Source organism: Setaria viridis, chromosome 6 (genome assembly GCF_005286985.2).
Source record: "Setaria viridis chromosome 6, Setaria_viridis_v4.0, whole genome shotgun sequence".
NCBI classification, from domain to species: domain Eukaryota; kingdom Viridiplantae; phylum Streptophyta; class Magnoliopsida; order Poales; family Poaceae; genus Setaria; species Setaria viridis.
The window spans coordinates 11,854,364-11,866,755 of record NC_048268.2 but is presented as its reverse complement, the minus strand read 5'-3'; the positions used below and the strand labels follow the sequence as shown (position 1 = coordinate 11,866,755).

At 44.4% G+C, this 12,392-nt stretch overlaps 1 protein-coding gene across 5 annotated transcripts; it reads right to left on the bottom strand.

Annotated features, from left to right (window-relative positions):
• Positions 1-2,288: 2,288 nt before the first annotated feature.
• On the bottom strand, positions 2,289-9,155 carry LOC117860466 (uncharacterized). 5 transcript variants are annotated; one of them, XM_034743760.2, is made up of 16 exons: positions 8,824-9,155; positions 7,624-8,697; positions 7,044-7,339; positions 6,867-6,946; positions 6,670-6,770; positions 6,472-6,597; positions 5,383-5,452; positions 5,190-5,276; positions 4,055-4,120; positions 3,854-3,946; positions 3,705-3,761; positions 3,490-3,618; positions 3,326-3,416; positions 3,147-3,235; positions 2,732-2,922; positions 2,289-2,617 (listed from the first exon to the last, which is right to left on the bottom strand). In XM_034743760.2, exons 3-16 carry the CDS (start codon positions 7,276-7,278, stop codon positions 2,503-2,505), a joined length of 1,530 nt encoding a protein of 509 aa, XP_034599651.1. In that variant the 5' UTR covers positions 7,279-7,339; positions 7,624-8,697; positions 8,824-9,155; the 3' UTR covers positions 2,289-2,502. The 5 variants fall into 5 exon arrangements, with proteins under 5 accessions (XP_034599651.1, XP_034599652.1, XP_034599654.1 ...); XM_034743761.2 differs by having other exon boundaries at positions 8,424-8,697; XM_034743763.2 differs by lacking the exon at positions 5,190-5,276.
• Positions 9,156-12,392: the final 3,237 nt, after the last annotated feature.

Sequence of the window (12,392 nt, the reverse complement as noted above, 5' to 3'; positions counted from 1 at the left end):
ACCAAGAAGGCAAGAACAGGCCGTCCAAGCTTGGTTGCACACAAATCTTGACCAAGGCATTACCGGAATGCATGCCACCGCCGACCAGTATTTAAATTCTCGACGCGACCTTTTCAAAAAAAAAAAAAGGACCCGATTCTTGCTGATTCTGCACGGTCAGGCAGAAACCATCATGCCATGTCTGTGGCCGCTGCTTGCGTCCTGCAGAAGAAGGGCCCCCTCTAGAAGCACCACCAATTTTATTTGGAGTTAGGAGCAACATATGAAGATTCAGTGTGAACATTTTTATCTATACTGTTGCTCCTAGATATAAAAGTTTATAAAGTTGAGTTTATACAAAACAGTATAAACTTATGATTCGTTAAAATTATGGAGAAATTCCTGCGAGTCCTAGGATTTTTTTTATAATGGTTATAATTTTTTTAAAGAAAAGCAGGCAATCATACTGTCATACTGACCTTTCACTGGAGTTAAGCTTGGATTATTATGACACTTGAGGTGGAGGAGGTGGCCCTTATTCTCTGTAGGAAAATACATGATGCAGTTTAGATAGTTCTATATGGGCAGCTTCTACTACTTTTTGATAATTATATTACTTTTGCTAAAAAATTTACAAAATAGTTTCACTATGGTACAGATGCTTGCGACTCGTTTCGGAAGCTGCTTCGGAATTGCAATATAAGGGGGAAAAAATCAAAGCCCGTGCCTTGAGAGATAATTGCTGACTTAAATGCAGACATATCGAAAAAAATTCAACACACGGCCCTACATAACGATGACAACGAGTCGAGTGAAAATTCATCTCCTTTAAGATTAAATGCAGCAACAAAAGAATGGAAAATGGTACAACATTTGAAAACAGAATTTTAAACTAGTGCATCTTCACACCACGCCGAAAATAAAAATGCATAAATCACATTCCCTAGGAAGAGGAGGTAGCTACAGCAAGCATCAGTGGTCAAAATGTTTTCGTACCGTCTCCCACTTAAGCTATCTTCTGCTTGCATCACTCCGGTTTGATTTTCCAAGCGTTGAAGGAAGAAACTCTCTAGTAGCGACCAAACGATATCATGCAATTGTTGTGACTTCTTGCATCTAAAGAGTTGCAGTTGACGTCTGCTGATACCTTTGTGCGCCTTTCTATCTTTCCATCTTTGTTGATTCTTTATAAAAAGAAAACTTTGTTGATTCTAGAAAGAATACAGACAAGATTAGAATACATCTAGGTGGGTATCCATTCCCCTTATCTTCTTACATTATACATAGCTTTTTTAAGAGGAATATACGGAGTTTTTTTTTAAGGATATACAGAAATTTTAGGTAACCAGCTTTATAAACGCAATACTTGTTTTGTGCACTGCAATTCTGGAAAAAGGCAGCTTTCCTTGAAAAAGACAGATATGATGCAACAGCAATGAACAGAGCTTTCCTGCCAGGGCAAGGATGTCAGGAAAGCCAGGAAAAAATAATGAAATATGATAAATGGTTAGCCCTTTTTTCCTATTTTATAAAGTTCAGTGTTGCTTTTAGCCTGGTATTATGGACTACTGCAGTGAACCGATGCATTGGGCTATGATACTATGTCCATCAAAGTAGTGGTCCTCTTAAGATGTAAAGACAACAGCAAACGGTGAGAAAACCATGAGGCTCTCTGGAACATACTGTTGGGTGCCCAAGAGGCCAACAGGGCCTGGCCCAAACATGATCTGCAGGCCCATTAAGCAATTTCTATAAAGGCTGATCATTAACCCTAATCACCATGCAGAAAAACAGCCGCCGCACAACTTGTGCTCGCCAGGAACCTGCACAGGCTCCTGACGCAGGCACCTGCTGCCGCACGCCATCTTTTGCTGCCGCACGCACTAGGCCTTGGTGCGCCGCCGCCGCCCGCTGCCGTCGTCACACGCATCTGCTTGGTGATGTGCTACTGCAGCTCTCCCATCCAGATCAAAGGTTGATCACGGGAATCTTCGAGTACGTACGTGAAGAGTTAGCACGCTCCGGTTCGTCGTTACATTCCGTATGTATGGACTGCCGTAGAAGCACGCTCGGTTGCGCACTTCGTCAGATCACACGGCTACTTCCTCGACATCGATCGGATCGGCTACTCACGCTTCATCAAAACTTCCAATACGACGAGTGAAGGTATAATCCATAATTATCTACTCATAAGTGATCTTGTTCACGCGAACGCGGTTATATTCATATTCTGATGTGCTACCGCGTTCCCTAACACATACTTTCCAGGGCCAACTCGTTTTGAGCTTGGGCCTCTCGGGAGGTTTGAATAACATGTGCTACAGTACAATTTTCTTTAAGAAACTCAGTAAAGATTGAGTAACATTTTATGGGTCACCCACCCGTTCGGGAAAATACTTAACACAGCTTATTGCACATTTACATGCTTCACTGTTGGAAAAGCAGAGCTTTTCTGTTGCCTATGTAAGCCAAGTGGGGCGAATACAAGATCATTTCAAATGAGGCAAACAGTGATGTTGCCACTTATGCTAGTACAATATCAGCACCATTATCTACGCCTTGCAATGGCTGCTGCTGCTGTTGAAGCAACCTAGCTTCGAAGCCCTCCAAGTATTCTCTACTATTGATCTCTGTCAACCTGCAAAAGCAAAGAAGCATAGCACAGCATCAGTTGTATTGACATGGCAGGCAGAGCACTAATATGAAATCTGCAGCCTGCAGGAAACTTAAAAGTGCACCCATTTCCGGTTACCTGCTAATAGTACGATCCTTGGCAAATCCAAGCTCGTTATCCACACATAGATCGGGATCATCGCTTTTCTGTGAGCGTGATGACCTTGGTGAAACCTTGTGTGCTTCAGCAACAGTCACGATATTCTCAAACAGTTCTATTGGTCCAGCTTCTGCTGTACACAACAGCCTTGCTTTGTTCTCATACATAACCTGAGAAATCACCATTATTTGGAGATAAGCAAAGCGTAGGCTGCAGTGTGCAAAATCTATCACCGGAGTTTTTTCAGAAATCAGATTGAGGGGAAATGCATTTCTGTTGTTTACATTCGAGTATAATTTCTAACTATGACGGACCACTGCATATAATCGGATTAAATGCTGAGTTTTTATGGATGGATTTGAACATAATAAGTGGAACGTAACAAGGATCATACATCAACCAGTGTGACAAACCGATAAGCTGCTGTTCTGTTACTAGATCCAAACTTTGGAACACCATCGAGTGCCAGGGTGTGAAATTTTTCTGCACAACAATGATTGGGTATCAGCAAGGTTATGTCGAGTAAATTTCAGAATCCAAATACTAGAAATTACATTGCAGCAATATACTTACTGAAGAGTCCAAAATAATCTGCTGCACCTAAAGGTCTGTCACAAAGATCTTCAAATGGAAAATATGCACAACCATTTGCTCCCAGGGGAACCTGCAAAGTCATGGTTAAGTAGTAATAACAAAAATATGTTCTAGAGAGTAGCTTTTGGGTACTTCTACCAGACCTGTAATTTCCTTCCCATAATTACTTCAACAGTTTGTGGGCTGGGTTCCTCATCTCCAATTAAAGATTGGAGCTTCTGTTTCAGAAGCGTACTGTAATGTTTGCCAACGAAATAGAAACCTTGCTTAGCCTGCTCAGACATCAGTTCAAAGATGTAAGAAAAAGGAAATGGGCAGAAGAAACCAAACTGACACTACTAGCTAGCTGGTCACATACAGAACCCAACTGACGATAGTCCACTGCAGATCCAATGGGATGCGCAATGCACCTTTCCTGCAATGGTCCATAAAAGTAAACAAAACCATACTAGCATATTGAACTTCTACTGACAGCCCAGAGAAATAAATAAATGCAAAACAACTCACTTTCAAGGTGTCAATGAAAGGCAAGAAAAGATCCCGCTGTAAGCCACCTTCATAAAGCTTATCTGGAGCGCGGTTAGAAGTCGAAACAAGAATCTGAGCACAAGAGATGCAAATAAATCCATGTCAAAAGTTGATGTATTGTATAGATAACCTGAGAATTTTAGTCACTCCAGAAAGTGGAAGAAAATGGTAGCTACGTACAACGCCTTTACTGAACAATTGTCTGAACAGCCGGTTTAGAATCATAGCATCAGCAACATCAGTTACCTGCACAGTATAGTTGGGTGTGTTACCAACACAAATACAGCACATTGACGAAATGCTTAACCTCAGAAAAAAAATACCATAGGAAAAAGTCCAATTTACTACCCTCAAGTATAGGCTAAGTCCAAATAACCCCCTAAACTACAAAAGGGTTTACTTAACCCCTTACTTTTGCTATACCAGATCAAATCACACCTTTTAACACCTAGCCAAACCAGTTTGCTGATTTAGCTTGTTTACAAGTCTGGTTTACTGATTAGGATTGACACGTCGGCGATCTACATGGCAGGTATATTTAGAATAAAATCATTCTCAGCCTCTTCCATGCCAATCCAACATTCCAGTGTATCCCTTTCCCATCTCCCTCTACCGCCGGTGCCCAAGTCTGCCGCCCCTGTCGCAACACACCCGTGCCCTGCCCTGCCGTGCAGGCCGTGCCCCCGTGGTGCCCGACCCTGCCCTGCCGCCGCTTGTCGTGCAGCCCGTGCCAGGGTCACGGCACCTGGCCATGCCCTGCCGTTGTCTGCTACACGGCGCACGGCCCTACCCTATGGCGGATGATGAGCCGCTTCAATTGAGAGAGTCTGAGACTGATTTTGAGGGGGTGGACACGGGTGGTGCACTGGTGCTCCAAATCCTAGATGCCAAAGTAAAATTGAAAATGAAATTTACACCGCACATTACACCTGGCAGTCTTCCTTCACAGCGATTACCTTGTCTGCTCCTGGATCTTGGATGTTCTGGCCACCAGCACAGAACCAGGAACAAGCGGAAGAGACAACCGCCTGTTGTGACCTAACAACGGACGATCGAATGGGCAACACAAGGGAGGGGAGGGGGGATTTGATTCTAAAAACATATATGCCACGTAAATAACCAACATGTCTATCCTAGTCAGCAAACCCAGCCTATAAACCAGCCAAATCAGCAAACCAGTTTCGTGTATGTGTTAAAAGGTGTGATTTGATCTGGTTTAGCAAAAGTAAGAGGTTAAGTAAACCCTTTGGTAGTTTAGGGGGTTATTTGGACTTAGCCTATACTTGAGGGTACTAAATTGGACTTTTTCCAATACCATAAACTCATCAAGACACAATATGATGGCCTCATCTGAAATCTCGGCTGCTACAACATCAAGGGGATCTGAAACACCTTTATGCATCTGCATAAGTGCATACAGATAATTGCAATAACAAAGGTTATCATACATTCCTGAAGATTGTAACTTGGTACTTATGAAGGCAATTGCACATATATAAAATTATTACCTGCAGACGACTATGTACATTCAACATGAAATCATGAAAGTGAATACGTTTTTTTCTCCAATTAGATGGCCTGCCAAGGCACAACAACATTAGCATTTAATTAACAATTAGATGGGAACTCTGTTATTACAAGATTAGTTGGAACAAATTATCTTGCTGAATGTATACAATACAAGGAAGATATATCAGCACTTCATTTCAATGTGAACAAACACAGTGCCTAATGGGTCCACTACCTCAGTGCCTAATGCAACTCACAGTGTTCAATTTCCGATTTCAAGTCTATTTCTTCTATATGGTTTGTGCTACCTATATTGACATAACTCAATTATTTTAAGATAGTTTATGAACAAACATGATAGTTTATGATATTTTAAGATAGTTATGAACAAACATAACTCAAGTATATGATTTCAAGATAGTTTATATGTGAACAAACATGTTTGATATATATCTGTATGAACAAAATTATTGGCTATCAAATAATTATTTAACATGTTTCTCCTTAGCACATAAATATCTTCTCTTTGTGACTGTTTACATAGCACCCACTGGCATAGTATTAGTGTATTACAGGTAAAGCTGCAACTGTCATACTGCTAAATTCCTATAGCTCTGTCACAGATAAGAATGTCAAAGGTATCAAGTTTTCAGGGTAAGTCAACTATCCATTTTAAGAAAATTTCAATGTTAGGTGATAATATTACAGCAAACAGTTGGAAAATTCATGAATAAGGAAGCCATTTTTCTTCTGCTAGACTGAACAATTTCACCACTATGTGAGACATTTATACTAATGCATTTGTTGTTTTTATCATGTGCTGTTAATTCACAATTGCACAAGATCTAAAAGGAACGACAAGGAAAAAAACCGACCCTTGGGATCTGAATAGTTGTCATAAAAGTTGTGATACATAATCACTAAGACTGATGTACCAGAAGAGAGATTAATATATTCACAAACTGCTTAGTAATGGACTGCTGAGGAAGTTTTAGTGAAATTTTAGCAGTATTTACACAATGATGATTCCTAACGTCATTACCATAAAGTGGTGTGAAGGAAATCTTGTCCTGAACTGATATACTTACAGTTGTTCATAGAACAGGTCCATAAGCATGGTCTTCCCTGTACCAACACCACCATACAGGTACAGCCCTTTAACTGGAGCATAGGTAGAAGGCTGAGCAATGAGGCGGGACCATAGCCATCGACTCCTTCAACATAAAGGCTAATGTTAACATAATGCACTGTATACAAAACATGTCACCTCAGCAAAGTGCTCTTACCGTCCTGATTTCTCAGATGACTTGTATCTATCCAGCTGGCAGTCTTCTTCATTCTCAATCAACTCCTCATAGAGCCTTTGTAATTGTTGAATTGTGTCAACCTGTATGAACCAGTAAAAAGGTGGGAAAACTTTTTACCAAGGCGTTGAAGGAAACTATCCAAGAAATGAGCCTTTGGCCAAGGGCCAGAGCAATACCTGAAAACTATCGCCATCTACAAGCTCTCCTGATGCTATTCTCCTCTCATATTCCACCATCGGACCACCTCTTCCAATATCTATCAATTATTTAATAATGTATGTAATTAAGTTGATTCAAATGGCCCCAAAGAGAACATAGAAGGCACCACATATAAAGAGAAATGAGAAATTGACCTTTGATCGAATCAGCCGCTACAGTGGAGAACATGGACCTCATTAGATCCACACATGGACTTGCAAATCGGGTAATTTCACCACTACGATGTAGTGTGCTCAGTGAACGGGATGTCGAACTGCACATGATCAAAGTATTCTGCTGCCTGATCAATCTGGTTGTTGATGAGTGGCTCTCTGCATGGTGCTGGGTGAAACGGCGGAGCTGCCGCAGCGACCGAACTACTGATCTCATCTTCCACTATGTCTTTATTTTTTCCACTTTCTAGACAAACACCACACGGAAGTTATGGAACCTACAAATGCAGCAGACCAAGAATCTATTAAAATAACACACAGGGTACTCCTAAGAGTAGCATATTACCGACCATGTGACGAAACAAGTATCAATCATGTGGGATAAACAAGGAAACATCAAAAGTAAGCAAATAAGTTAAATAAATGGGGGCGGGAGCATGTGACAAGGAATCTACCATCATAAAAGGTAATCAGGAAAATGACATGGAAAGGCTGCTCAGTAGTGAAAAGAAATGCAGACACCACATATTTAGCTGCAATTAATAACAAGTTCAAGAAATACCAGAAAAGGAGTGCTTAGGCCCCGTTTGGGAGGGCCCTCTTCGGCATCTCCACCGGCCGAAGCTGGAGCCCTACCAAACGACGAGATGGCGAATGGCTTCAGCGGAGAAGCTCCGCGAATCGCGCTGACTGGAGCCGATTGAGGGAGGGGAGCAAAAAAAAATTGGCTCCCCGCGGCTTCTCGCGTCGTTGGACACCCTTATCCTCCGGTGGAGCCCGCGGGCGGAGGTGGCCGGCGGCGCGTGCTGGGGCGCGGGGCGGAGCTGGTGAGCGACGGGGCACGGGTGACGGCGGCGGCGTGGGCCTGGAGGGCGACGGCGGCGAAGCGAGCCTGGAGGACCGAGCCTGGACGACGGCAGCGCGGGGCTGGAGGCGGAGGGATACGGGAGAAGAAGGCCACGGGTGAATGAATAAGAAAGAGAGAATCACTACAGCTCCATCGATCGGCTACAAATTTCATGGCCCAGATGAAATTATTTTAATCCGCAATCACCAAAGCAAGGCATGGAGATGAGTAAATTCTTTCACGGCGAGCCAAAGTTACAGCTCCAGGATTACGGGAGTGCATCGTTGCTTGGGTGTCCGAAAAATTAAAACTTGCTACAGCCTACAGATCGAGGAACAAGAAACCGAGTTACAGCCCGTTACCAGCCCGTAACGAAAAAGGCACCAGAAAGGGAAAACATCCGAGAAAAATGATGCTCCAAATGACCAAATCTTGCGGAGCTGCAGAGTAAATCACAAGCGATCCCTCAAGGAACGATCCGGATTTGAACTAAAGAACAGTCGCCACCATCTCACCAGAGCAGGAACTCTGGCGCAAGAACGGCGGCTGATGGCTGGGCTGTCCCCGCCCGAGGACCCGACGGCGTCGCGCAGGTGGCGACGATCCGCCGCAGGACAGAAGTAGACGACCCGGCGCCACAACGCCGACCGGACGCGGCGGTTAGCAGCTGCCTCAGATGGTGCCGTCCGCCGGCGACCAGGCACTCCACCAGAGGGGGAGAGCAGGAGACGATGGATGGGGGAGGGCCAGGGACGGGGCCTCCAGCCAACTCTGTACTAAAGCCACCTTCTGTAATCCAACCCAACAATAATAGAGAAACGAAAAGAAAGGCAAGAAGAATCGAATCAGAGCGGTAACAAAGAACAAAGCCCGGACAAGGAACTGAGACAGGGAGGATTATCAGAATATACGCACCCCAATCAGGAGAGGAATCGAACTCGGAGTCAGCCAAGAAACCAAAACTGCCGCGGCCGCCGCGGCTTCTTCTTCTTCCCTCGGTCGCCCGTCAGCCCGGTTGACAGCGACGAGTGCCACCAGAGGCGCGGGGTTGCGTGGAAGCGGCGTCACGAAAGAGACACACAGCTCCAAGAATGCGGCAGGAGGGAGGCTCCTCTTCGGGCGTCGGTCCGGCGCCGAGAGGATGGGAACGAACGGGATGGCCAGATGGGGATGTGGAGCGTGCGCTGGAAGCCTGGAATTGAGTGGGTGCGGCCGTGCAGGGATAGGCGATTGGAGTCTGAGGCTGGAACGTGCAAACGCAACTTGCTTTCTTTTATATTACGCCATGGCTGCTGATGAGTGAGGGGAGGATCCTCTGTGGCAATTCAGGGAGTAGCCTGCTGCATACTTCCCCAATCGCGTTTCCGACGGGGTGGGCATTCGGTAAAAAACCGACAATTCGGGTCGGTTTATTCGGCTTCTAAAAATTTCGGTGTACAAAGATCAACAACCGATCGGTACATGACAGAACAGAAAACCGATAAATTCGGTGCCCATTAAATCGGTTCAGTTATCGGCTTTTACCGAACTACACCGAACTTCAGTTGACACAGCAGTTCAGCAGCAAGACGCATGCAAATTTTTTTCCAGAACGTCTGAATCCAACAAGCAACAAAACTACGAAAGACATCTGAATCAATTTGAAACGAACGAACAGAGAAAGCAACAATCGGCAAGAAAAACAGCAGGCGTACAGGACACAGGCACACACAGCATGCGTGCCGCACGCGAGGCCTCCGTCTCTCCCGGCTCGTCGCGATTGCATCCGCTCGCAGCCCGCTTGCTCGCCCTCGCTCGCCGCGCCCCACTCGCCGGCCACCGCGCGTAGAAGCTCTCACCCTCACGCTGCCGGGTTGGGAGCGCGGGATTAGAGGGTGTTTGAATACCTCCTTGCAGCACCTTCATATTGGATATTTAGATATTAATTAGGAGCATTAAACATAGTCTAATTATAAAACTAATTGCACAGATGGAGTCTAATTCGCGAGACGAATCTATTAAGTCTAATTAGTTCATGATATGATAATGTAGTGCTACAGTAACTATTTACTAATGATGGATTAATTAGCCTTAATAGATTCGTCTCGCGAATTAGACTCCATATGTGCAATTAGTTTTGTAATTAGCTCATGTTTAGTCATTCTAATTAGCATCCAAACATTCAATGTGACCCTGCTAAAGTTTAGCACCTCTTATCAAACATCCCCAGGTTGAGGAAGAGTCGAGAGGTGGCTGGGTGAGCCTTGTAGTTATAATTTTCATGAACCGAACAGCGGAGATGGGCTGTGTGGGCTGAAGGTTGCACCTGAAGGGTTGCTAGATGGCTAGCGCTTTGCTCCCATGGATCATGTATGGCTTCTAGTAAATATTTAGTTATTTAGCTCCTGGTATTTGAGATTCGTGCACAACTCTCGTTCATTAGATGCACCTCCTCAACTCTAGTCTCCACTTGCTGCCCCTTTGCCGCCGCCGCCGCTCGCCGTCCCATGGCAGCCCCAATGCCCGACAGCACCGCCGCCCGTGGCTGCCGTGCCCGGCCGCGCCGCCTCTTCCTGCGCCGCCACGCGTCGGCTCCACACGCAGCCGCCGCCTGTTTCCCCACCGGTATCCAGCCTACGCTCCCACACACGCGCCACCGCCAGTGTGCGTTGAAGCCGGAGAACCCCACCGGTATCCAGCCTACGCTCCCACACACGCGCCACCGCCAGTGTGCGTTGAAGCCGGAGAAGAAGAACGGTTTTTTTCATAATGTTGATATAGGTTTTAGTAGATGTTGAACCCATTCTATTGAAATGTTGGAATAGTTCAAGAAAAATGTTGAAAGTAGTTATTTTTCCAAAAATGTTGAATGTAGTATTTATAAATGTTGATATATTTTTCAGAGAAATGTTACATGTAATCTTTCGAAAGGTTGAATTTATTTATCTATAAGTTGGGTCTAATTGGCTTTAAAGTCATGTTGTTTATCCAGCACACGGAAGCTACATAGGAGCTCCCTTTGCTCCTGGAGCTCAGGATTTCGGTATAATCGGTTGATCGGTTCGGTGCGACTCCAAAACCGACACCAACACCGTGAATCGAAGTTGATGAAAACAAAAACCAACACCGAACCAAACAAACCAAAAAACCGACATTTCGGTGCTTCGGTGTTTTTTTTTTAGTTTAAAAGTGCCCACCCCTACGTGCTAGGGTGAAAACGAAAATGATAATGACTGATTCTTGGGAATCGTTTTTGGGATTTTACATTTTTTAAGGCAAATGAACATGAAAATAATTATTGAAAAAAGAAAAATAAAATCGGTAAAACGAAAACAAAAACGAATTTTTTAAATGTGTGTTTCTGATACACCGATACATTTAACTAATTTATTAAATTAAATAAATAATAAGACATTAAAATTCAAAAGGCATGTGCCCCTACTAGAAACATTGAAATTACTTTGTAATATTGCCATAGCATGAGTGCATGACAAACACCGCTAGGAATGCAGATTTTATTGGGTCAACCCACTGACCCATTACCCAAATTATAAAGTTTAGTGTAAATGCCCATTGGGTTGACCCATTAATCTTTGGTGTCAAATAGTGCCAAACAGCTTGGGTTACAGGGTACCCCAATTCTTCCTCGGTGCGGCAGCGGCGCTGCACTTCGTTCCGTCGCCGGCTTCGGCTGCGCGGTCTCGTGTTGCCCGTCAGCACTGTCCGGCACCGCTCGCGCCCCTCCCTGCTCCGTTGTTAACCTTCGCTTGAGTAGTGTGGTGCCATTTCTTCCGACAACGTTATCGGAGGCGCTGCTGCGCCCCTCGTTTGTGCGAGAGGAGGATGAGCGGCTAAAGCAGCTGCATCGATGTGGTGCTGGTGATTTCGCTCGAAGGAATCGAGCTGCTGCTCGGAAGACCACCATGGTTAGTAGGGTTCGATATAGCATCGCGGCTCACAGGAGGCTTGGGCTCGACGGCGGCGCCATGGCTTGTCTCGGCGATTGGCAGCTAGAGTTGGGGAGAAAATTAGTAGAGGAGGAGTTGAGGAGATGGCAAGTGGGACCCACATGTCAAATAGCCCATGTCAGCGCATCTGTCCACCTTAGTGTGCTAGCATGACAAAACCACCATGCAAAACCATGAAAGGGGATCAAGTAAACGGTTTTGCAAAAGTGAGGGGGTTAAATTCCTAGTTGTATAGGTTACGGTTGAAGTAGCCTAGTTGCAATAGGTGAGGGGGTTACGTAGACTTTTTCCATTTTCTCTGTGACTTTTGTGTGTGGAAAGTAAATAGTGAAGTTTCTCTAAAGATTTTCTTTGAAAGTTTTGTGATAAAATTATCCTTTTGTTAAAATGTTGTGTCAAACAATTTTCTTTGACAAATTTGGCATAAAGTTTTCTAAGAAAATTCCTTAATGTTTTATGACTTCTCAAATATTTGTCTTTGAAAATCTATAATTTTTTCTTGAAAATTCTCCTTTAAAAGTTTCACAAATACTTTTC

What these genes read in the sequence shown, in the direction of transcription:
- LOC117860466 (XM_034743760.2), bottom strand. Translation starts at nt 7,278, where the DNA reads ATGAGATCAGTAGTTCGGTCGCTGCGGCAGCTCCGCCGTTTCACCCAG. An exon ending in ACTATCGTCAGTTGGGTTCT is followed by an intron (nt 3,619 to 3,704) that starts GTATGTGACCAG and finishes ATGTCTGAGCAG; the next exon opens with GCTAAGCAAGGTTTCTATTT. An exon ending in AAGGATCGTACTATTAGCAG is followed by an intron (nt 2,618 to 2,731) that starts GTAACCGGAAAT and finishes TTGCTTTTGCAG; the next exon opens with GTTGACAGAGATCAATAGTA.